The following is a 27,009-nucleotide window of genomic DNA, read 5'->3' as shown; positions in this document are numbered from 1 at the left end:
AAGGACTGATTTCATGAATTTTGAAAGGATAAGGACCTAATTAGACCAAACGTTAGAAAAGGGACTAAAACCAAAATTGCCTAATAGTTTAGGGACCAAAAACATAGTTAACCCAAAAAAAAATTATAACCTTATCATAGATGGCTACTCCCAACATGCATGATCCCTTCTTCGCCTACATTGTGGTCATTTTCTCGGGGAATGCATGACAAACCAATGCAGTGAATAATTCTGTAACATTTTAGGAAACATGGAACTCTACCATTACTTTTCTCTTTGCTCCAAACGCGCCGATTGTCATCGAAGGACAAATCGAAGTTACCTTCTATTTACCCCCCAACAGTCCAAGTGAACTCTATCCATAGCATTTTTTCTCCACCTGTTTGAAAGCCAGTATATGAGGGGGAAACTGTAAATAAATAACACTTCTTCCTTTTATAGTGTAGGAAATATAAGATGTACTAAACGATGTAGATATAAGATGCATACAATATTGTGTGTGTGTGTGTGTGTATATATATATATATATATATATATATATATATATATATATATATATGAATATTTTAAGTATAATTAGATATCATTATTTAATTTTGCCTTTAAATTTTATAAGTATATTGTAGAAAATAATAATAATAAATAAATAGATTTTTTTTTGTCGTCACACAAATAATCAAATTAATCGTGACCAAAACCTTTTATTGCACTAGTGTATGTTTTTACAATTTTTATCATCGACCTTCAAAAACGCATTTTCATATTTGGAAAAAAAACATGACTGAAAGTTGATGAAAGCAACGACAAACATAAGTAGTATTTGAGATCTCAAGTCAATTAGAAATAAGGTAAATTTATATTATATATAAGTGTATGCAAAGTACAACTTACAATTTTTTTTTTAGAGTTGAGTGAGACTTATGGTTCACTTCTTAAGATGATATTAGTATCATTCAAAATTAATATATTCTAGCAAAATTTGTTGTTTGTTGGACCTATCATGTCATCTGCTATCAAACTTGTTCTTACTAGGCCAACATGTACTTAGAAGCACACATGTCCACACCACTTCTTGCTTTTCAGGTTTATGTGTCCTTTACTGGGGATGTCAATATGTTCTCTTCCAGTGCGAGTTGAATGACCTAGGGGTGAGCATCGGTCGGGTTGGGCCAGATTTGGGCCCAATAGACCAAATCCATCAATATCCGAATTCAATATTCATTAAACCAATCCGACCATCTCACACCTTAGATTCGTCGGGTTCAGGTAGTTTTGGATCCGGTTAAGCACGGATGGATATGGGTTATCCACATTTCAACCATAGTTCAAGATCAATGACCTAAACATTGAGAAGATCTGGACTTCTCCTCCGTACACCGCCTTCGTCATCCACTGTGACATTTTTCACAGGCGTCACCAAACAAATATACTATTCACAGCCACTACAAGCAGATCTGCGTGCATGTAAGAAATCCACCATTGTCAGCTTCTGAACGGTGCAAATATGAAACGAAGGTGGTGAGATGTCGTCTATGTGATAGATGTCTGGTTCTCATGCGGTTTTCCAACAAGTTCAACGTGGTGGTCGTGTTCTGGTGGGGGTCACACTTTATTGGGTCGCGATCTGAGAGTTTTTAGTGAAATGGTGATTATGAGTGAGCAGATCTGTTGTGATTGATGGTTATTGGAGGAATCGTAGGGAAATGGAAGGAGGAATGACAAGAAGAAGATGATACGAAGGGGTTTTTGGACGTTGAAAATGATGATATGAAAGGATTTCTGAATGTCGAAGAAGATGATACGAAATGGATTGTCAAAATATTAGGGTTAAAAAATTCCGGACCAGGTCAGGTAACCGTGGATTTTGAATTCAAAATCCATATCCAACCATTTTAACCCATCTGAACTCAAAATTCTTATCCAAAATAACCCGACTCGAAATAAACCGACTGAATACATATTCTCTTTTTCGGGCATACCGATTTTGGTCGGGTACCCTTTTTTTGCTCAGGCCTTGAATGACCTTGGTGAGTGAGCTTGCAAAGACACTCTGACGCTCAAGTCAGTTTCTAGCAGATAAATATTGTAATAAATTATTCTACTAACATACCTTATTAATATTGACTACTATATTACATGGATATACCCTGTTTGTTGGGCCTAGGGTTTTTAGGCTTACCTTGTTTTAATTAAGTTCCTTTTAACCTCTGAAAAAGTGTTTCAATTAAGTTCTTTTCAGAAAAAAATATTAACGTCGTTATCGGTATTGATATTTAAAATGATTTACAAAATTAAGTATTGATATTTATAGTAAAATTTAGTGGTAAAAGTCATGAATAAAGTTAACAGCGTTAATTATTTTGTCTGAAAGAAACTTAATTGAGACATCTTTTCAAAAGTTATGACTCAATTGACACATTTTTAAAGGCGGGTACCAAACTGACACATCCAAACGAAAGTGCATACCATGTGGGTACCATCCAACTAATTAAACCTAATATTTATTTATACAATCTAATTAGACTTAAACTTTGTTATATATATTGAAAATATTTGTAATCAATATGATATTTTTGATTCATATTTTCTTGTTGAGATTCAGTTCTCTATCTTTAGGTTATTCATTTATAAATAGTATAACATGATAACTTAACGATAACTTAAATATTAAGAAATGATTTTGAATCTAATACAGTCTTTTAATCAAATGTTTAAAAGAAAAAAAATACTCAAAATTGAAATTTGCAAATATATTTAAATAATGTATAATTTATTATTTAAAATATAAATGTAATTGTTATGACATATGTAAGTTCAAGAGATAATAATAAGTAATGTAATTCAATAAGATCCAATTAACTTTATCACCGAAATGACTACAATATTTTAAGATATATCTATTAGAATAAATATTCACATACTAATTATAATCATGATAAATCTCAATAATTTTATTATATTTTGATATTTCTTGATTCTAAATACCAAATATTTACATGATATTTTATATATATATATATATATATATATATATAAAGTATCACATTATTATTATTTATTATTATTATTATTATCACTGATTTGATGTAAATTATTATTATTTTATTAATATTATTTGATATTACGTTACCTAGTTTATTAGATAAATTCAAGGTCTAGAAAATATTATAAAAAAATTCTCTCTTATCTTAAAGATTTAAATTCACTTACTGATTTAAGTGTGATTTAAGTGTCGGAAAATCTTTTACTAATTAGGTGTATCTTTCCTCTCTTTCAATACATAAATACAGGAGCATACATCTGGATTGGATCCGGATAAGAACAGTATAAAAAATTTAAAATATAAGATTTTACTTTCTAAAACTGTATGAATTTTTTTTTTATATTTTATGATATTAAATATGCTCTATAAAAAATTTTTAAAGATAAGATTTTTTCTTTAAACTGTATGAAATTATATACGATTTTGAAAGCAAGGTATCTCCAGAGGGAAAGTGGCGCGCGCATTTATAAAATCACAGTTGGTTTAGGTGAGAAGGGTTTTCTTCTTCTCCGTGGTCACGTTCGAATTCGCAGTCAAGGAAGAACCAATCGCGTTTCATAGTTGCCGTTAGCACAACTTCCTCAACCTAATCTCATTTCTTCATCTCAGGTTCTTTTTTTTTTTTTTTCTCTTTTTCCTCCAACGCGCATACGTGTACGAATCCTTGTACTTCAATTTGAGATATTCGAAGGAATGCAGATATCTATCGCATGTTTCTGTACTTGATTATTGCTATGCTGTGCTGCCAAGTAATTTTAAAATGTTACTAATAAACGTGCACGGATTAGGGTAATTGAAGGAATAACACTGTAATAGTTCTAATTCTGTTGGATTTGGAGGTCGAGTGTTTCACATTTTAGTGCTGAAAAAAATAAAAGAGGAATTTGTTGATGATGTGGACAAAGGGGACTGATTTTTTGTTGTTGCGGGGAGAGAGTGAGTGATGGTTTTGCTACCCCTTTAATCGTATTTAATTAATTTTTGCCGTTTGAGTTTCTGATGATTTTCTTCCGATAAACTTCAATTGTTACAGCCAAGATAAGCTATTAAGATTTGAATATGTTGAGTGAGTTTTTTTTTTTCGTCTCTCATATTTAAAATTGATATATTTTAGTCCCTGTAATTTGAAAATTGTTTATTTAGTCCCTTTGCCGTAATTGCGGTTAAGGATTTCACTTATATAGTTTATATACCTTTGATTTTGAATTCGAATTCTTATCATTGAACATCCTACTATATATTTGTTTTCTTTTCAATATATATTCATTTTGACATTGTTTATGTAGAAGATGGCGTTTGAAAAGAGAGACTCTAAAACTTTTTTCAAACTACAGGACTCAAATGCAAGGTCTAAAGACATGTTTAAGTCATTATTTTGATTTTAATATCAATGATGGTATTTATATACACTTTGAAAACAGAAATTCATGCTCATTGTTTTCTCGCTGAATAGCACGGCTCGTACTATACTATACTATACTTGTAAACTAGTGCCTTTCTTTCCTTAACTTATGCCATTATAGTGTAGTGTGTGAAGAAATCTTAATTTTTTTTCCTTAACCAATACTTTGTACTTAGTGAGAGGGAGTAATGGAATCGCCGCAGCCAGGTTCAAGAGGAGCAGAAGCTCTTAAAGATGTAGCCCCTGGTTCATCTATTTCTGTTAAATATCACCCACTTTTTGGACCTCATGATGACCTCCTCCTTCTAGAGCTTGATGAGAAACTTCTCCCAGATGTGCTGCATGAAAGGTATTCATTGACCGAAAATCAGTTGCTTGTAACTCTTTCCCTGCCCTCAGCTACCCCATTTTGTACTTGTTTAGCTTTAATATGATTTTTGTTCTATTTCAGGGTGGTCTTGAGAGGACAGCCTGATGAGGATGCAGTTCTTTGTACTCAATCCAGAACATATGCTATGAAGTTTGTTGGAACTTCCAATTCGGTTCTGCTTATACCACCAGCGAATCATTCAGAATTTTGTGAAAATCCACAAAAGAATGATAGTAATAAGGAAGAAGAGAAAGTTGTTGCACCTGTAATCAAAGTTGTATCTGGTAATATGGAGCTTGTCGAGGCAGCTCCCAGACTTGATAAACTTAAGTCTTTTCTTTTAGAAAAGACTTACAATTTTGAGGAATATGATGATGGAAATTTAGAAGACAACGTGGAATCTACAATAGGATTATATAGCTGGAATGATCTTGTTGACAATATCCAAGCTAGTGATGAGGAGTTAAGGTCTGGACTGCAGGCTCTTTCTGCAGTGGAGATTAATGGATATTGGAGATTAGTAGATGGGAGTTACATGGACATGATTCTTGGAATGCTTTTGAAAAATTCGGTGTTAAATGATTGGTCACTTAATGCTTTAAACGAAGATGAAGTTGTTAGTACGCTGGTATCAGATGGATTTCCTGGGGTGCTGGCAAGGCATTGTTTGCATACATATGGCACCAAAGTAAATGAAGACATGCCTGACTGTGTCTGGAAGTTGGATGAGAAGCGAGTGTGCATACATTTTGCAAGAGAAATCCTGAAAAGTGGTAAAAGGAAGTTAGAAAGTTTCATGGATGAGTGGCGGAAGAAGGTTCCAGATGGAATGCAGCCCACTTTTGATCTTGTGGAAGGAGAGGTATTAATAGAGAGAATTGGAGTTGAGACATGGATTCGCGCCTTCAGCGTGGCATCTCTGCCTTCCAATCCAGCTGAGCGTTTCGCCATTCTTTTCAGAGAGAGGACAAAATGGGAATGGAAAGATCTGCAGCCATATGTCAGGTGGACATGTCATAATTATTTTTACCTTAAAATGTGTCATATCTTCTTTTACATTTGAGTTAACCTCTTTTGAGATGTTTCAGAGATCTGAAGGTACCAGGTCTTTCTTCAGAAGGTTTGCTACTCAAATACACTCGAAGGACACAACCATCACCTGATGCGGAACCAGTTTTCAGCGCAAGATAGTATGTACTTGTGTACCTTCAATTCAACAGTCATTATTTCTTTCCCCTGCTCCTCACTTTAGATTGACCTTGTCTAGTACTTTATAAAAGTTTAGAATTATCTTTTATTTCCCTATTTCCTGTTATTTTTCATTCGTGTGTGTTTATATACATATATTGATACCGGAAATAACTGCCACATGTAAAATCATAATTGTCCCATAGATAAAGTATAAGTGCCCTTTTTTTTGACACAAACCTTCAATGGCCTATCGCTGGACTTATAGAATTGAAGTTACTCTTGTCATCTATGTTCTAATGTCAGGTTCTATGGAGTTGAGTTAATGTGGGATGTTGTCATTGTTGGAACGTATCATATCATGAAAAATAACTGTCTTGTTCATGTATTAAAAAATTAGATTATATTTGAGAAGTTAGATGTATTAATCAAACTTTACGATAGACGAGCGCATAATTTCTGTGAATAGTTTAGGTTCAAGTCTTTGTTTAAGATACATGTTTAATCTGTGAATGCAGATAATTATTTGAAGTGTGTGTGTGTTTACGATAACTTCACTCCAACTTCTGTCATTTATGGTAATAACTTTTTTTTGACAATATTGCATTTCATCCCATAAAATGTAAATTTGACACTTGCTCATAAGAGCTACAAAACTAGTTATTTGAAGTACACTACTCCAATATGAAAGCGAACTCTCAAGGTGTTCTCAAATTGGGTGCAAATTTCCTCCTTCTATTTGCCCTTTTGATATTCACCAATCTTTAACCTCACAACAAAATGTGTACATGCCATAAATTATTGTATGTTCTTCTTGGAATCCCATGGCATAAATTACAACTATTACAAGAATTAAAATCCACAAAAACACAAATATTTTCATATTCCCTAAAAATAAAATAAAATAAAATTACAAATTCCTTCATATAAGATATATCTTATATTTATAGAATCTTTCACATTTTCATATCCCCTAAAAATTGATAATACTAAAATATTTTATACTTGGACTCATAATATTTTATATTGTAATTATACGATTCTTATAATTTTGTAAATATGCATTCCAATTAAATATGCATCAAACTTCTTAGATCAATATGCAAACGATTTAAACGAATATTTATTATACATCACTAGAAAAAAAAAAAAACTAAACTTAGAGCATTTGCATCTGAATCCACACCGTATTGGCTACATCCCCTCTAAAGGGGTTTCTTCTGTGATTTTGCACTGACTCCTTGAATTTATTAGCAATTATAACCAATATAAAAGATATACATTTCATGTGAGTAAATTTTCTTCGTGTTTAGAAACACCACCCAAAGTTCAATAAATCTTGTTATTAGTGATAGAGAAATTAGAAATCTATCAACTAATTAATTAATCTACCATTTAAGAACTGCTACTAATAACTTTTTTCCCTATTTTCTTTAGAATAAATATTTATGTACACAAAAAAAGTTCATCAAAACTTAATATACACCTAAATAAAGGATAAAAGTGATAGATTTATAAATTATATAGTGAGATAAAAAGGAAGAGATAAGATGAAAACCAAAATGAACTAGATATACATAAAATCAAATTGTTTGTCTTCTTCTTCTCTTTATTATCTAAATTCATCTTAAATATTTATTGTTGATGTTAACGATGTTAAATCTTCCAAAACGTTATTGTGCTTTTTCAGTCATGATAGAAAGCTTACATTTTTTTTTCTCCAAAAAGTTCACATTTAAAACTTTTTCCTACAGCTAATAAAGTCTTTCATATTAAGGGGTGGCAAAATGAGTCAATTTGATCGATTCTGAACAATTAAAAATAATCGGGTTAGACTGGTTTTCACTTTGGTAGGAGTGTGTCAATTGGTCTCCATTTTTAAAAAAGTTTTCAATTGCATCAAACTTTTGAAAATGTGTCTCAATTAAGTCCATTTAAGAAAAAATTATCAACGACATACCACGTGCCAATTTGTGAGTTTTTATTTTTATTTTTATTTTTGCAAAAAACTTTGTTGCTACATATTAGGTCCCTAGTATGGTACATGACATTGTCGGTATATATGTCTCTTTATTTAAATTTAATCTCTACTTATGTCTCCATGATTCAATATTGTTCGAGTTTCTTTGTGTGTAAGATAAAATAATATTGTCTCTTTCCAATTTGAGACCATTTTTTTTGTATAAATGTTATACTGATTTTTTTTTATATATTAAAAATGACTTTTTAACCTATTACATTATTATATATTATTAACTCATGTTTTGTTAATCATTTTTTTTTTCAAAATAGAGCAATATTGCCTCTTTCCAATTTAAGACTAAATTTATTATTTGTATGAATGTTATGCTGGTCATTTTTATTAAAAATTACTTTTTAACATGTTACGTTATGGTGTATTATTAACCCATGTTTTGTTAATCATTTTTTTACCACTACATTTTAATATAAATAAAATACTTAATTTTGTAAAAGTATTTATACTTAGTTTTAATCTTATAAAAAATGGATTAAAAAATATATTTTAATTAATAAAAAAGATTGAGACCAAATTGAACCAAAGAGATATTTAGGAACTAAATTGAAATAAATACTATGACACTTGACACGTGACATTGTCTTGTCACATGTCACATCAAGAATCTGACACATAACATTTTATGTTTTACAAAAAAATAAAAATAAAATTGAAAAAAGAAACACATTATATCGTTGTTAGTATTTTTTGTTTAAAATAATCTAATTGAGATACTTCTTCAAAATTAGAACATATTGTAACTATTATAAAAAAAGAGACCAAGTTGACGCATATAATTAAGCATTACTCGTGTTGATTATCATTAGAATAAATATTTATGATAAATTGAGACACGTGAATTGTAATTATAATTGACATATTTTGAAATTTAATAAATTAATAAAAATGTTATATATAAAATTACTCCATTAAAAATTATAACGAAAAAATTAAAGTTATATTGATCCATCACAATTCTAATAATTTTTAACTCTAATATTTATTATTCGTATAAACAATAATATTGTATAATGATATATATGAAAAAATAATTAATTACAAAACATAATTAATATTTTTTTATCTTACAAATACAAAATTAAGAGAAAAAGAAAAAAACACACCACCCGTGTACGCACGGGCATAACCCTAGTTTACATATAAAAAGAATTTCTTTGTACACATTTTATAGTTCTAATTTTACACTTTTTATCATATGTTAATTAACTTTTAATAATAACCACCATATATTTAAAAAAAAAAACTATAATGAGTTTCATTTTATTTTCTTCTTTGTTGTATTTGTAATTTCTACACTAATATCAATGTGTTTTTTATTATTACTTTCAATCTTTTCCTCCTAAAACTTAAAAAATGAAAAATGTGGTACCTATGTGGCTGGCTGCTAGTATTTAATAATTTTGTTTGATTAACGTAATCAAAAGACACATTTGTCATAATGATATGGATTACTATAATTAAATATAATAGTGTATCTTATAAATTAAAAATAATTCTTATTTTGAAACATAGATAGAAAAACATATTATCATTGTCTTTTATTTTCTGTCTACGTGACATTTTTTTAATATATAATTGATAATTAATAAACAGTTATGTTTTTATATTTAAATAAACACGTGTAATCACGTAATTAATTACAAAGATTTGCGAGGGAAAGAACGAAGCCCAAAGGGCAATCACGTAATTACAAAGGCGTGTAATCGAGGCGGGAAAAAACGCAGAGCAAAACATACCAAAACGTGTCTTTTCGCGGTCTGAAGAAGAAACCGGAACCCTACCTTCGCATCCATTCATCGATCAGAGTAATCGGAAAATGCCTCCCAAGAAGAAGAAACTCAATCCTCAGCAACCTTCCAAGTTCGGCATCCAGCACTTCTTCGATCGCGCCTCTCAGAAACAACCCCACCTTCAACCCCACACCACCACCACCACCACCGCCACCGCCGCCTCCGCCAGCACTACCGCTACCGCCACCTCTACCAGCACCGCCGCCGACACCACCTTCACCTCCACTAGCACCGCCGCCGCCACCTCCACCAGCACCGCCGCTGCCACCTCCACCTCCACCAGCACCGCCGCTGCCGTGACCTCCACCATCAATTCGCCACAACAACCCGACGAAGGGTCTCCGCAAACGCGTTTCAACTTCTCCCCGGGAATGGTAGCACAACTAAATAACTGGCCAACTAAGGGTTTGTCTGGATATAAGTTAAAAGTACTTTTGAGAGCTTATCTGTTAGAAATATAGAGTTCTCAGAAGTTCTTTTAGTTTGCATCCGAACAGAATCTAGCACGATTCCAGTGAACCCCTTTTTTTAGTTTCTCGATTTCTTCGGAAGTTAACTAAATTGTATGAATACAGTTAGTGAAGCAGAGCCAGGATGACGGCGTCAACGAGGTCACCTGGAAAATATCTCCCGTGAATGAGAGGCTTCTGGCTGTTTCCAAACACACTCCTGAAGTGATCAAAGCGTTGGCCGCCTCTTCCAAAATGAACTTGTCGCCAATTCGCAATGACAGCGGCAAGGAGGCAATTTTTTCTCTCTGTTCCTTTTAATTTGATATTTAGTGATGTGGGAAATGCTTGCAACACACTTTTATTGTTGGCCGAACGTTATTGAAAATTAAAATTTTTGGTGGGTTGAAGTTGTATATTTCAACCCATAATTGAGTGTCTTAACCAGAGTGTGTCAAGGAGTATGTTGCTACTTGTTACCATGCTCTAATTATCAATGTAAGTGAATGAATTTGATTATGGTGCAGACTTGTCTGGATAAGGTTGCTTCGCCAACTCCCAAGGTGCCCTTGAGCTTCAAAAGGATAAACTCGGCCCTTGATGTGATCGGACAGAGTCCCTTCAGAACTCCACCGTCTCTGTCTTATCGGCCTGACAAGGTGGTTGATTTCTTGTGTACAAATGTGGGTGTTTACGTGTTCCTTTTCCTTGATCGAGAAATGGTCTTGGAATTTTGTTTTGTACAAAGTGGGTTCTTCTGTGTTCCTTTTTACTGATTGACTGTTGTTCTCGGAATTTTGTTTTGAACGAAATGGGTGCTTGATGATCCTTTTCATTGATTGACTAATGCTCATGAATATTTGTTGTATCCTTCTCGTGAATCAAATGACTACTTCGTTTGAGTTTCTTCTGTGTTGTTTCTTGCAGGTGCAGCGGAGCAAGGATATTGAACACAAGAGACCGTGTGACCAGCTTTTGTTAAGACAGAACAAAAAGGTTAGGTTAGGTCTGGTCTCATATACCTTTTGGTAAAGCAGATATGGAAGAAACTTTTGGATTGAGAAGAAAAAAATGATTTAATTTTGGAATAAAAGTGAGCATGATATAAGTTTTAACATGACTGAAACATAGTTCTAGAGAATGGTATCCAAAACCATTAGGCATGATTAAAACCGTGCTTAGAGTTGGAGAGAGAAACTGGAACCTGAAATGAAAGGATGGGAAAGCCACAAGAAACTTTAGCACATTTTGATGCATGCTCATTTATAAGTTTGAACTTGTCAACCTTGTGCTACTAAAGTTGTACGATACCAGTCAATGAAAACTAGTTTAATAAAATTTGTTTCCCGTATTACTATGAAAAGGACCCCTCTGAAGTCTGAACCATTGTCACGTTTTTGGTTTCATGGAGGAGTCTTTTGACATTTTTCTTGTCATTCTGTGAAATGCTTAAACTTCAGCACTTCGGAAACCACTTATTAATTTGAATGTTCACTTTTATAGGCACTGCTTGAACTCCTAGATCAAGTTGAAGATGCCATTGCCATTGACGATGCTCCAGTTTGCAATAGCAACACTTATTCCTTTAAAATACCTCAAAATCAAGCTTACGAGCTCCCTGTCAAAGTCAGACCTGCAGTAGAAAGGACCAAATCACATTTACCTGAAGAGGTTGTTGATGTCTTCTCCAATTCTAATTATTTGGTTTTGGAGGTATGATTTTGGAACTAAGCTTTTGTAATGGTTTTTGGGTTCACCAAAAAGAAAAGAAAACAAATTCTCATAGGGTTATTACTATTTACTTTCTAATTTAGGTATCTGAACTTAGGTCTGCTGATTCATCTGCTGCTCAATGCTCATCATACAAGGTGTTGTAAGGATCATTGCTGTAATTTCTTACTGCTTCTAAGAATCTGACTAATAATACTAGTTGGTCCACTGCTTTCCAGGTGCTACGCTTGCTAAATGAACAAACTGGGGAAGAGCGGGCTGTAAACCTATGGAATGAGTGGTAAGCTGGTGTGCTTCAGTGTACTTAGGTTTATATCGGTGTACCTATCTTATATTTATTACTGTCGGTTTATCTCTTTCTATTTACAATATTTCTAGCATTTCTAATTCCTCTTCTAAATAAATGATCCCAGGTCTTGTTGTGTAATTGCACCTGGAGATACTGTGCATGTAATCGGACAATTTGATGAAGGGGGGAATTGTGATATTGATCGTGATAAAAACTTTTTGATTGTACACCCAGATATTCTAATGTCTGGAACGCGGGTAGTTGTCTATTACTCTATCATTTCCATTTGTGGCTCCAGACTTTAACCTTGATTTACTGTGGGAAATATGATATAGATTTTCCATGGCAATGTTAAAAGGTTTGCTTGTTTCAGTTTTTCTAACTGAGCAGGGCTACTATTGTTTACGTCACTTATTTCTGAGCTTCTGTAGACGTTCAAAGATAATGTTAGATGTATTTTGTATTGTTAGCACATTTTCCACTTTGATGTCCCTCTTAGCTTTCTATTAGTAACTTAAGCATGCTATTGAAAGGAAGCAGAAAATAAAGTGATGTTATTAGTAAATAGTATTGTAAGATAGTGCATAGCGAAAGGGGAGTTGTGACAAAGATGTTTACATTAACCTGCAAACTATTGTTTGAATATTTTTCACACATTAATGCCTTTAAACTGGTGGTTGAACCACATATGTCAAGTGCAATTTTTATAGTCTTATAAAATTTGCTCAATTTATTTTCAATTTGAAATTTAATCGTCTTTCACCATTCATGACTTTGAAATGTAAGGAAATAGACTCTTTTCAGGCCGTTTTGAGTGGTAAATGCCCTTATATGCAGTTCAATGTATTCTATGACCTATATTTATGTGTATTTTTGTGGATGTTTACTTCTAACATGATACTTCGTTCCAGGTTGCTTCCAGTTTTAGCTGCCCAAGGAGAACTGTCTTAGACGAGAGGCTGAAAAACAATGATTACTCAACTGCAGCATTAGCTGGAACAATGCTGCACCAAATTTTCCAGGTCTCTAAAATTCATCCGTACCCCATAAGACAATGTAAAATACATACATACACAGACACACATGCTCATTTTTGTTGAATGATACTCTAAGATTCTGTTTACTTATTTATTTTTTTAAATTTATTCTTCAAAATTTTATCTTGTGTTGCGGTGTGGTATGTTGGTGCAGGCTGGGCTAACAAATGACCATCCTACAGTAAGTTTCATGGAAGATTATGCAGAATTGGTATTACAGAAAAACATTGAAAGTTTGTATGCATGTGGAGGTGTGGTATTGTGTCTTTATATGTATGACATTTAAATTTGTATGTACGACATCTCATTTAAAGTTTGGAACTTCACCAACAGAAGTTTTCTCCAGTGTAACTTGTCGAATGTTGACTCTGTATCATTTCTTTTGCATATGTACGTTGCAGTAAATGAGAATGACATTCGCAAAACCATGAGAGATGCTATTCCTAGATTACTAAGTTGGATCATGCGGTTTAAAAATATGGAGGTACTTCAAAAATTTTTATCCTTTTTTCTGAAACTTTATTTATTGTTATCTTTTGTCATAGAAGTGTTTCCTTTGCTGTTTTCAAATGCAACAGATACTTCAAGGCCATATTGTTTCTTTGTAGCTTTTCTAGAATATGTATTTTCAGATTGATCATATGTGGCAATCTCAATAGGTATAGAATTTATAGATATAATTTACATCATATCCTAGATGTCGTGCTAATTAGATTTGTGGTGTTCAATGTCTGGGAAAGAATATTCTCTTGTTGGAAAGAAAGGGTATAAGGGAAGTTTAGGTTGTTTTGGCACTAGCTTTGGTAGGATCTAATACCAATCGAACAAAAGGGGAAGTTTTATTATTTTTGGAGCAAAGGTGATCTCCAAATGAATCAACTGAACAATTCTCTTGGGCCATATCCTAAAAATACATAAGGAATCCGACTTACTAGAAAATATTAAACCTGTCTCGTATTGCTCTAGTTCTTATTTATTGAGTATTGTGACTGATGACTTAGTGTTTTGGCAGGAAAGAAATGACCCAAATGTCAAATTTGGATTTGATAATGGACCAAAGAATGTTGGCATATCTGAGGCAAGCTCCAATCTATTCTCCAAAGAATGTTTAGCCAGAGAATATACATTTTGTAGATGATGCATAGTTGTAATAGCTTAACAAGTTTTGGGGGAGCACTTTAGCTTTTAATGATGAATTCCTTATTTATCCACAAATATGCATCTATTTTTTCAATTTGGTCATTGTTGTGCCCTTTTATTTCTCTTGAACTTAGTATTCGTAATTAATGTTTTAGGTAATTGATATTGAAGAGATGGTGTGGGCTCCAAAATATGGATTAAAAGGGATGATTGATGCTTCAGTGAGAGTGAAAATTGAATCACAAAAGGGTGAACAAGAGGAAAAGATCATGCCAGTAGAGTTCAAGTCTGGAAAAACACCAAACAGCCAGGTAAGTTGTGGTCCTCACTTAAATTCAGTCAATCAAAAGTGAATCAGATAGATACTCCAATGAACACACTACAAGCACTAGAAATATTTTATGAATACCTATTACTTGTGATATTTTTCACTTGCAACTCTTCCATTTCATATCTGCAGTCATCAGTTGAGCACAGTGCCCAAGTAATTTTGTACACTCTCTTGATGTCTGAAAGGTGCAAACCAAACTATTAATTTAACAGTATGTAGAAGAAAATTTCTGAACTTTTATTTATTTTGTCCTGATTATGTTAATAGGTATCAGACAACTGTTGATTCTGGTCTTCTATATTATCTCCAATCTGATCAGACACAGGTAAAATCCGTTCCTTTAAGTTATCAGTTATTTTTATTTCTGCCAAGAGAAGGTACTATTGTTGTTGGATATTGAGCGAATTATAGAAAGGTCCATATCCAGCTGTTTCCTAGATTAGCGGAGCAAATATTCTGATTGATTATATGGGAATAAACTTCAATTGTTCTATTTTTTCTTGGCAAAGGGCATCGTGGTTCAAAGATCTGACTTAACTGGGCTAATAATGCAACGAAATGAACTAGCAAGTTATATTCTTAAGGCGTTGACTCTACAGCAACTGCCTCCAATGTTACAGGTACTAGTTTTTCCATAATTTTATAAAGTATTTTTAACAAGTTCATTGTATTGGCATTACAAGCCTTCATTTGCTGATTGTAGAGTCCTAGCATTTGCAGAGGTTGTCGCCATCTGAATGTTTGTAGCATTTATCACAAGGTACTTCTTCTTTACTCTGGGAAGTGCACAATCTTTGTAAACAGTTACCACTTCTGACATAGACCCTGTTATGGTTGTTTCTGCTGGTTATTTTAAGGTTTAAAATCATATTTTACTTAGATATGTTCTCAATGGATAGGACCATAGGCGACTAAGATTTATTTATTTTTTCTTCTGATTTCTACACATAAATTATAAGCTTTTTTTTTTTTTGCAATTGCATTTTTACTTCTGTATTTAAGAACCCTGTGAGATTACTGTTAGTTTAACCAATTCTACCAGTACAGTAATGTTAATTTTGCTGCATTACTTTCCTTTCTGATCATTATTACTGAAAATAGTGTTTTAATCTTGTGTTATGTTCATATAGATCTCACTGATTTGTTTGTGCACAATGTTATATGATATAATATTTACTATAGTAATGAGGATATTAAAAAAATTTCAAACAATAATTTTTGTGAAGTTTATCATAATGTTATTGCTTAATTTTTGTAAGAATCTATTCTGGGTAACATGTCTATTTCTTGTGTCACTACTACAAAATGCTTTAGGCAAATGGTGGAAGCACAGAGAGCAGTGGGTTGAGAGAAGTTTTTGATTCTCTTACTAATCACATGAATTCTTCGCATTCTAAGTTTCTCCGCCAATGGGATCGATTGATTGACTTAGAAGCTAAAGAGACTAAGGTTTGAAGTCTGTGTTTTTGTTTTTTCCTTGAAATTTATTTTAATCAATTTACAAGTTTAAAAAGTCTTCTTTTTTACTTCTCTCCTTTATCGTTTCAGGTTTTAAGGAAAGAGGTGTGGCAATCACATAGTTCGAAGAGTTCAAACAGTTCAAATAGTAGTGGTCTTTCTTCTATTGTTCTTGACTCACTAGGAATACCTCCTGAGAAATCTCTCAAAGATAATCAATTCACTTATCGTTTCATACAACAAGATTCTTCTTCTAACCTCTCTGAAGTTTCCGATGTGTCTTCTAGTGCCTCATTGAAAAATGATTTAGATTCCATATTTCGAAGTGGAGATCATGTGGTATGTATACTTTCCTATTACTATTTTAGAAATAATTGGCTGTAGTTGTGATATCTGAATGTTTAACAAAATCAAGGTAAAGTTTGCAATGTGGTATGGAAGGTATAATTCACACAAAAGCTTTTGTAGTGAAGAATGCACACAAGAGATTCCGAAGTCCTAAGTCTGTTTAGAAAATAATTAGAAAAGAAATACCCATAATTAGTTGGTTATAGTTTATATGTATACAATATATAATTAGAACCCAAGAGTTAATAAATATAATATAAACAAAATACATCTAGGTAAGCCATGTACTATGAATCATCGCTATAAAATTGGATAAGTGTGTCACTGACAGCCCCAAAAATGCTTTGGTTGGTTGATCAACTTTGTCATTTAAGTTCCCAGTTTCTCCCATTTGCCACAACTTACAATTATTAATCATCAGTTTTATTTATCAGAATGAGATCAATCACATCACAACTTTCGCAGAACACGTTTATTCCATAATGAATAATTGATTACATGTTGTAGATATAAAATAGGGATTAGATGAATAGTTGTCCGTTAATTTATGCCCAAAATTCCGGAGAAATATCCTTGTTTAGTAGGCAACAAACTGAAGACCGAAGTAGAGTATAAAGGTACATCATCAAATGGAAAATTCCATTGATTTTGTGAATCTGAATTAGTCTCCTAAAAGTAAGGTCGGAATGAATCTCCCAAAATTTAGGGTCTATGATTAACATTTCCCCTCAAGTTGGGTGATAAATGTCTATCAATTTGATCTAATGTTCTCTTAGAAAGTGGACTTTAATCATTCAACCTTACAAAATTGATTTATAAGGTAAGGTTTGCACCCACTTAAATATATTATAATTTAGTCATACTTCTAGTTGACATAAGATCTTTAACATGCTATTTTTGTCAATGTGAGATCTCCAACAATCTTATAATTTGGCCTTAGATGAGCTTTACTTAAAATGTTTGTAGTTTGGATGCATGAAGTTACATAAGAAAGAGGCTTTAGACTACATTTGGAGATAAATTATAGATTAGGATTGATAAATTATTGTATTTGGCCTTTGTTGAACTTTTTCTAATTGTTTCTATGTTTGTGTAATTAGGATCTCTTGACTTTTGTTTGACTTAGACAGTCAAGCAAGTAGTACTACTCAGGAGAGAATGTTATTTCCTACCAGAAAATGGATATTTTAAGAACTGCCTTTTGTAACAGGGTTGTGTTATGCATCTTATTTTGTTACTGATATGTATTATTATCTTTTAATTATAACTACCTTTTGTTTACTTTTTAGATACTGCGTAATCAATCTACCCATCAAATTATTGCTAAAGGGGTGATATCTGATATTAGTCCAAATCATGTATCTGTGAGTATTTTATTAATTATTTCTTTCCTGTATTGCCTTACCATCACAATCCCTGGTTGGAAAGATATATGTTGCTGAGTAATTAGTTTCCAATTATTTACTTTGTCAAATTCCTTTAGGTTTCCTTTTCAAAGCGATTACGAATTCCTGGGAGTTCTTCCACTGTAAATGATCTCATTCAGCAGGTTTGGAGAATTGACAAGGATGAAGCTGTGACTTCCTTTGCAATTATGAGGTGCCTTCTCTGACTGCCGCTTCGTTCACAAATTTAATTTGCAAAGTGTATGCTGTTATTGAAATTTATTTCAGTATATGATTATTTATGCATTTTTTTTGTAGGTTTAATCTTGTACAACTTTTTCTACAAAATGATCGTAGTGCTCATTTGCGGCGTATGATTGTTGACCTTGAGGTCGGTTACTTGCTATATTGCTGTTTGAATTAGGTATACTATATTTCTGTATGACTAACAACTTCATCCTTTCCTCTGTATTGATGTCTTCTGGCTGTAGGCTCCTAGATTTGACAGTGGATCTATACTCAGCCAGGACCCTGCGATATCCTATGTTTGCTCAGAGAAGAGTTTGAATTATGACCAACGTAGAGCAATTCTCAAGGTCCGCATGAAGCTATAATTTCTTGACTTCCTTTTCTAAGTTTAATGTGCAAGTTGATTTAATTTATCACCAAAATGATATTTCATTGACTATGCTTTGTTATTGATTTTCAGATACTTACAGCAAAAGATTATGCACTTATATTAGGGATGCCTGGAACAGGGAAAACGTCCACATTAGTCCATGCTGTGAAAGCCTTGTTGATTAGAGGAACATCCATTTTGCTAACCGCCTATACAAATTCTGCTGTTGATAATTTACTCATCAAATTAAAAGCACAGGTATCCGGGTCCGCATGTTATAACATCTTGTATTATATCATATAATTAAATATGGCTCCATCTTGCTGGAAATGAATCCACATCATTTATTTAAATTGTCTACTGTCAGCTATTTTCAATAGTCCATAAGTCTGAAGAAGATAGATTGCTTAGTGTTGAGAATAAAGAAAATAGGGTTTAAGATTAATTTTCCTTGTGTATAAACCACACATAGGGTAATCTATTTATAATAGATAGAGGTACAATTAAAAATAGTAACTGAAAATAAATAGAGTAAATAGTAGATATTGTTTGATCTTGTGATTAACAATATCTAACAATATCTTATTAATATCAAAACAATATCTAACACTTAGAAAAATATAACATAGTAAAATGAAGATCACTAGAGGTTTTTGGCAGTTTGGCTTTAGGTTAGAGTGCACTCAACCTCTAGGACTGGTTAAAACTTAAAATGAACTAAACACCTGAACGTAATGCTGCATGAATAACCAACTTTTTTTTTCTCATTGTGTAACGTTACTATGTACCTATGTGAAGCACTGCAAACATGTCTAAGAGTGAAACACATTAACATAACCACCGTTCTTTGTCCTCCATTATAGCTTCCACCTAGCATCCTCTTATTTTTGAAGTTCAATTTTTCAATCTGGACTGTGGTCTACGTAAGGCCAAAACTATGCCATATGATATTGTGGATGGCGTTATGGACACTTTGAAGAAACATAGTGGATGAATTAACAAATGTGTGTGATATACATGAATAATTCTGCTAAATGTAATAAATGTCAATAAGTGAACTTTAAGCCTAACTTAACCTTATAAAACCCGTTTGTAAGGTGAGGTAACCAATTATATTTTGTAAATTGACTTTATTTCTAGTCGATATGAAAAATAAGTAATAAATAACAAAATATGAAACACATTCTATGAAATAAAATTTGCGAGGTCTCATAAAATTAGCATAACTTTGCATAAGAACTCTAACAGTAACGATCAAAATTACAGAGCTAAAATTAGACAGAGAATAAGTTAATTTCTATCCCTCTTGATGCTCCTTCCTTTCCTATTCCAAAATAGTCATAATTCTTGTCTGATAAAAGGCATATCCTTTATCTTCTCTTGAATCGTCCATCAATATTTTTGCAATTTTTCTATGGATTGCTCAATTTTCTTTAGATTGCAATTCTTCTTCTACTTTAACCTCTGAAGCATTTCCTGAATCCCTTTTAGAAACTTTTGTAGTTGATAAACTTTACCATTTGTGGATCGCTTATTTTCTTTAGCCCAGGAAAGGGGAAGGTTATTCTGGTGTACTGCAGATTGACTACAAAGAAACCAAGGGAATGAAAACCATCTTAAACAGGTTCAGTTTGTTTTAGAGGAGTTTCGAAGGTTTTTCAAGAACCTTGAGGCTTGCCTCTCTTTGGTCCTCTTAAATTTGAAATTCCTTAGTGCCACTTTTTGGTAAACCTAGGACTCTTGATACCTTTTAAAAAGTAATATAGGAACTTTCATATATTTTTCAGCACTGAAAATACTGCTTCAACAGAAAGATTACATTAAATGTCTTCCTTGTGGAAACAAATAAATAAATAACAATGATCTCATTTTAAAAATAAAAATCAAATTCGGTGATTCCTCTAATTTGAGATTTGTGACATCTTTTAAAATTAATCTACTGTGACTCTACTTCTGCACCTGTAGCTTCTGCCACGTCCCTTCAACTGAGAATTCTGCTGTGTCTTTTACCTTACATCTTCCAGTGTCTTCCACCTGTTCCCACGTTCTATTCTAGTTTCACCTACCACCATGCTTTCTAGAACTCTAGCTTTGGTGAACTGTGAGGGCTTGTCCTTTATTGATTCAAAACTTCTATTTTTTTATTCATCTTTTCCTGTACCAAATTCCAGCATGAAAACTTGGACTAAGTTGATTTGATTGATGTGCTGCAGGGTGTACTAATTTTTACTGATGCGTGCCTCTCTTGTTTCTAAATGATTACAATTATTATTTCTGTATATTCTTCAATGTCTACTTTTAGATGTCATATATTGCATGTCATTATAATTTAAGTGGATGTAGGGGATTGATTTTGTACGAATTGGAAGACACGAAGTAGTGAATGAGGTGGTCAGAGAACACTGTCTCTCAGGTTTGCCAATTTATTGCTCGTACGCTCCCTATTTGATTATAATAAGATTTGTAATAAATCTTTTGACAGTGGTTTCTATTTCAGCAATGAGTGTACAAGGTGTTGAAGATATCAAAAGAAGGTTGGAACAAGTCAAAGTTGTCGCAGTTACTTGTCTTGGCATCTCTAGTCCCTTGCTTGCCAACACAAAGTTTGATGTATGCATTATGGATGAAGCCGGACAGACAACTTTACCAGTAAGTTTATTTTTCCTTTCATATATTTTACAGTACTTTTTCCACAAGTTAAAGTAAATTATATTGTCCTCTTGGATTAGTTTTCTCATTGTTTTTTCTTTCATTACTGTATTTCCTTCTCTTACCATGATTTGATTGGTATAAATAACGGTTAATATGATACACCTCAATTTGTATCCATTCATTTCTTATTCTTTTCTGTCTCTTTTCCTCCCTATTCACTTAAAACTCCATAATTTTAATTGGAACAAAGCGTGACATAAGGATGCGTTCAGAGAAAGGAACAATTGTTCATGTGTATGTAAATTATGTTTTATGTTTTCATAAAAATTATGCTGTAAATATTGCAATTGCAGGTGTCCTTAGGTCCTCTAACGTTTGCTTCGACGTTTGTACTTGTTGGGGATCATTATCAACTGCCACCACTTGTCAATGTATGTGGCTAAACTATTTTTCTTTCTTTTGTACAAAAATCGATAATATAATCTTACGAAATTTTTTATCTGATAATTCCTAGAGTACAGAAGCCCGAGAGAATGGCATGGGGGTAAGTTTGTTCTGTAGGCTCTCAGAAGCACATCCACAGGCTATTTTGGCCTTACAGAGTCAGGTATGTTATGGCTCCTAGATATTGGATTACAATCTTCGGGGTGTTCCTTTTGTTCCATTCTTGTCTATTGGCTTGACTTTTTTGGTATATGCAGTATCGTATGTGTCAAGACATTATGGACCTTTCAAATGCCTTGATATATGGTGATAGATTGAGGTGTGGTTCAGTTGAGGTAGCTAATGCAAAACTTGAGTTTTCAGACTTAAGCTGTGACTTGCCTTGGCTAGAACAAGTGAGGCTTTTTTTTTTTTTATCTGAATTCTTACTATATTATAGATGGAAGATTTTTGCTTTTATTGCTTAATTCAATCTATTCATGAGCTTGATCTTCCTTGAATATTATTACAATAAATTTTTCTTTTGATCAGCATTATTATAATAGGTAGTACGCTTTAGAAAAGACTGTTTCCTTTTTTTCTGTGCTCGTTGATTTATTTATTTATTTTTGTTAACAGTATTTTTCTTCTTGCATTGTCTCTTTATTCTAGGTATGTCATTAGCTTTGTCTATAAAACGTAGTTCGCTTTGATAAATTAAAATTGAATAATAATATTTAGAAATTCTTCTTCCATGTTTCATTAAAAGTCTCTGAGAAACTCATTTCCGCTTACATCAACCTTGGTTTGTCAGTCTAAATAGTCTGTAGGTTGGGAAATTATGTTGAGCTATATTTGTCAGTCTTAATATAGATACTGAATAGTCATACTGTAATATAGATACTAAGCTGCATTATTAATCTATTCTGGGTAAAGTTTGAGTTTTAATAAAATTTTGAGCTGGTGAAATAAACAATCTTTAAGGGAAAATTTGTCAGTGCAACATATAAGATAACAATTTTTATGATTGGATGAGATAAGTTATGTCTTTTAAGTCTCTTTTTTCATAACCATGTGCAGGTTTTGAATCCTCGAAGACCTGTGATATTTATTGATACTGGTTCGCACCTATAATTTTCCCTTACATCCTTTATCCTCTAGTTCATTGTAAATGAGATTGCTTACATTTACTTTTTCATCATAGACAAGTTGCCGGCTTTAGAGGCAAGAGATCAGAAGATTGTAAATAACCCAATTGAAGCTCAAATAATTGCTGAGGTAGGTCATTTTCAAAGATGATATAGTATTTATTTTGTTTACAAGCAAATTCATGCGTTTTTCATGTGAAGCTGCCCTAGCCTTGGTACTTTAGACTGTTAGACCATAGGAATTGATTGTACTGAGAATGAGTAATTTCTTCCAAAATTATCGATTCATTCATTGATAGTTCTGATTAATAAAAAACAAAATTAATTAACCTTTATTTGATATTACGGTAAACTGTATGTTATCTGAGTATGTTACCAAACTAATAGTGATTTAACTGAGTGATTATGCTTTAAGGACGAAACTCATTTTATACAATATACTAGCATATAAAATAGCTTTATTGTCCCTTGTTGTAATGGTTAAATTTTCTTATTGCTTTATTAGTGCTCTATGTTTGGTTAAAATACACTTGAACATTATATGGGTATACATGACAACCCCAAAGTTGAAGAACTTTGTAGGTTGATTGCCTTGGTCCTTCTCCCTTAACTGTTTAAAGATTCGTGTCATTTGTCTGTTTCATGTCCATAAAATCAGTTTTTTCATTTATTCATGTTGCAGATTGCAAAGGAATTAGTTAAAAATGGAATCGGAAAAGAACACATTGGCATTATTACTCCGTATAATTCACAGGCAAACGTCATCCGCCATTGCACGACTTCCTTGGCGATACTGACTTCCTTGGAGATACATACCATTGACAAATACCAGGTTAGGCTCCATCAAGCATCAAAGTATGATGTGTTTTTTCTTAAGGGGGTCATTAGGAGAAATACTTTATGTACATATATATATATATATATATATATATATATATATATATATATATATATATATATATATGTGTGTGTGTGTGTGTGTGTGTGTGTATGACATGAGTTCTAACTTATAAGAGATCAGACACTATTTTTAAGGTAATGGGTTTATGGATCTCTCTTATATGACATTTAACTTTGTTATTTATATGCAAGACTTTGACTCACATAGATTAGTCCCAACATAGTTACACAGTATTATGTGAGTCTTGTAAATCCGTCTTCCAAAATTAAGTCATACAACCGCATAGTGTGTACATTTCTCTAACATTTAAGGCATCACTTCGGCGTTTCCTTCTGTTCATGTTCTCGTTAGACAGATAAAGATCCTCATTCCTAAATGGCTATTTGTTTGTATTTTTTCCAGGGTAGAGATAAGGACTGTATATTATTATCGTTTGTAAGGTCTACCGAAAACCCATCAAGCTGTGCTGCTTCTCTGCTTGGAGACTGGCACAGGATAAATGTGGCTCTGACTCGTGCTAAGGTACTTCTCTTGTAGTTTCTTACTCTTCCCTCAAACAATTTTCTGAGTCCAGATTATTTGTCGGATTTTTTAATGCTATCTTTTTCCGAGCATTAAAAATACATTGATGTTGGTATATTAAATTATATATTTTAAAATATTAGAATCAATGTCCATCAGTATTTTAAAATACAACAAAAGTACAACACAGAAAAATCAAGCAGAAAATCTAAATTCACAATTTTCACTATGTTTTGTCATAATTGAGCTCGACTATTCATTTTATGCTTATTATTGAATAAACACATACATAAAATGATTGAAAATGAATTTTTTTCTTTAATATATAATTATTCATGTGATAACAAGAACTTTGTAAATCAACCTTCATAGGGTTTGGTTATATAAAATTATTCATGTTTTTGTCTGAACTAGTTTTGGCCTTGCTTTTTTGCTTACAGAAAAAGTTGATCATGGTAGGGTCGCGAAGAACCCTATCAAAGGTTCCTCTACTGAAACTTCTTATAAGCAAAGTTGAGGAGCAATCTGGAATTTTAAGTTTGTCTAAGAAGGATATCTATCGAAAAGGTGAGCTCAAGAGATGCTCCCAACTCAAATGATCAATGCAAATTATTTTACTCATATTTTCTTAGGTTTTTGCATTATCATTCAAATCGCATCCATTATGTGATTTAGAAATGTAAATGTATATAGTGTACAAAACCATCTTCCAATTTTCTTCAATTTTTTATTTTCCAAAATTAACATTATTGGTTACTAATCGAATAATGCAACCAAAAGTATAAAATTAGGAAAAGTTAAACATGAAATGGTGTATTTTATATATTATATTGTACATTTCGATTCTCTATTTTTTTAGCACATTTAGCATCCTATTTTACCTCTTCATGTTTTCTCACCATTTATTACATCAGAATTAAAGTTATTTTGTTTTAATGTTTACCAATTTGAAAATTACTAATGCTGACCATGACGTGACTCAAATTCCATCGAGCCACCAACCTTGTGATTAGTGGTATAAAAAAGGTGGTTTGGTCCATTTTTCTTTTATTTAGTTTCTTCCATGATTGGTCAACGGACTAGTTTAATCTATTTACAAAATTATAAAAATGATATTAAATAAGAATTTAATATGATTTAAAATTTATGTTATATAAATAACAACGTTAACTATTTCAATAATTTCCCTGAGACACATCTCAACACTTAAAGCTTATACGCCATGGTCTTCCAACACTTCCAAAGACATTAAGGAACTCTATAATCTTTGGAATAAGACTTGTACCACTACACCAAAATCAGCAACAATGTATTTTAAAGAAATAACAAAAGAAACTTAAAAAAGAAAAAAATTAGTAAAAAATTCAAATTTGGCCAAAACATGTACCTTAGGTTCCAATCAATAGGATTATATTTATATTATATTGTTATATTTGTGCTAACGTTGAAATGGAAATTCATTTGAAAAATACTAAAATTCAAATGTGGTTTAACTACCTAGGCACACAGATATGTAATAACATTTACTCTTATTATCTTGTTCATTTATATGATGTAGTGACGAGGCAGTTTCCCACCAAATGTTTAAATAAAAAGCATTATTAACAATGTACATAAATTAAATCCAATTTAAATATTTTTGAGAAGTCAATGAAAAGGTTTAAATCAAACTACATTTAAACTCAATCCATGAAATAGACATTCCTATCTACAACTATACACATATTTATTAAGTTTTGATTTGAATTAAGATGAAAATGAAAGAAAAGAAAAAGGAAGTGGGAAGTTGAATGATTTAAACTAAAACTAAAACAAAATAAAGAGAAAGAAAACAAAAGTCAAGAAAAATGAGTGAGGATTTATTTAGATTAAAGAATATTCAATAAAGTGATTTAAAATTACAATAAATAGACGACCCTGTCCCTCTCACAGTGGGTGTAAAGACATTCCATTTTTCTGATAAGAATCATAAAAAAGAAAAAAAAAATATCGATAATATATACAAATATAACACATATAAGACAAATTGATGTAAATAAATATATAAAAAATGTTGTGAGAGTGTGATCATACCAACCATGTCTTAAAGACTACTCAAAGCAACATATATAGATCAACAAACATGGCCACTTCAACTAACAAACAAATACCCCATTCATCTCTATATACTTATATTCACATGAAATTATTTAATATCATATTTTTATATATTAAAATACAAATAATATATATTTTTAAATTCATTTTTATTTAATTTTACGAAATTTTGATATGAATAGTCATGATACCATAAACCATTCTCTTTATATAAAATTTCAATACAAAGTTATTTTAGTATAATTTATATTCTTAAACTTTGTGGACTACATAGAATAACGATTTTCCCCACCGACAAAACCCAACGTAGCAGAATTGATAAATAATTTTGGGATCTAGCCATGTGATAAGGTTAGATTAAATCATAAAATATTTAACCATAACATTTATATATTAACTAGAAGCAATTATTAAGTGGTCACATGGAAAAAAAGTATTAGTTAATTTTGCAACTTCTTGACATGGTTTTATTATCTACAACCACCTAAAACTGATTTGTTTTATTAACTATAAATAAATATTCTGACATTTTTACTCCTATTTAACACCATCATTCATTATTTTTCATTTTTATAAATACAAAAGTTTACTTTTTTTTTATGATTATTTTCTCTTTACATAAAGCATCAAATGGTGTGGGAAAACATT

The 27,009-nt window shown here is 32.0% G+C and overlaps 2 protein-coding genes across 4 annotated transcripts; both read left to right on the top strand.

Moving 5' to 3' along the window:
• Positions 1–3,462: 3,462 nt before the first annotated feature.
• LOC114177793 (zinc ion binding protein) lies at positions 3,463–6,130 on the top strand. Its single transcript, XM_028063329.2, has 4 exons — positions 3,463–3,652; positions 4,622–4,794; positions 4,897–5,820; positions 5,904–6,130. The coding sequence occupies exons 2-4, from the start codon at positions 4,634–4,636 to the stop codon at positions 6,004–6,006; spliced, it is 1,188 nt and encodes a 395-aa protein (XP_027919130.1). The 5' UTR covers positions 3,463–3,652; positions 4,622–4,633; the 3' UTR covers positions 6,007–6,130.
• Positions 6,131–9,742: 3,612 nt separating this feature from the next.
• EMB2411 (DNA replication helicase) lies at positions 9,743–25,114 on the top strand. Of its 3 annotated transcripts, none has more exons than XM_028061787.2 (34): positions 9,751–10,205; positions 10,407–10,574; positions 10,808–10,939; positions 11,208–11,276; positions 11,784–11,993; positions 12,095–12,148; positions 12,230–12,291; positions 12,425–12,557; positions 13,212–13,322; positions 13,492–13,588; positions 13,739–13,821; positions 14,350–14,415; positions 14,633–14,788; positions 14,938–14,993; positions 15,076–15,133; positions 15,318–15,428; positions 15,512–15,568; positions 16,123–16,257; positions 16,357–16,605; positions 17,904–17,978; positions 18,098–18,213; positions 18,318–18,390; positions 18,491–18,595; positions 18,709–18,876; positions 20,962–21,031; positions 21,116–21,267; positions 21,624–21,701; positions 21,785–21,877; positions 21,972–22,109; positions 22,774–22,813; positions 22,898–22,971; positions 23,524–23,673; positions 24,145–24,264; positions 24,705–25,114. In XM_028061787.2, exons 1-34 carry the CDS (start codon positions 9,858–9,860, stop codon positions 24,861–24,863), a joined length of 3,966 nt encoding a protein of 1,321 aa, XP_027917588.1. In that variant the 5' UTR covers positions 9,751–9,857; the 3' UTR covers positions 24,864–25,114. The 3 variants fall into 3 exon arrangements, 2 of the variants coding, with proteins under 2 accessions (XP_027917588.1, XP_085531358.1); XM_085675232.1 differs by having other exon boundaries at positions 10,808–10,963; XR_014995978.1 differs by lacking the exons at positions 22,898–22,971; positions 23,524–23,673; positions 24,145–24,264; positions 24,705–25,114 and having other exon boundaries at positions 9,743–10,205; positions 10,808–10,963; positions 21,792–21,877; positions 22,774–22,794.
• The last annotated feature ends 1,895 nt before the right edge of the window (positions 25,115–27,009 follow it).

This window comes from Vigna unguiculata, chromosome 1, assembly GCF_037176805.1.
Source record: "Vigna unguiculata cultivar grain cowpea cultivar isolate G323 ecotype 2 chromosome 1, ASM3717680v1, whole genome shotgun sequence".
Taxonomy (NCBI): domain Eukaryota; kingdom Viridiplantae; phylum Streptophyta; class Magnoliopsida; order Fabales; family Fabaceae; genus Vigna; species Vigna unguiculata.
The sequence above is the reverse complement of the archived record's forward strand: the minus strand, read 5'-3'. Positions and strand labels throughout refer to the sequence as shown.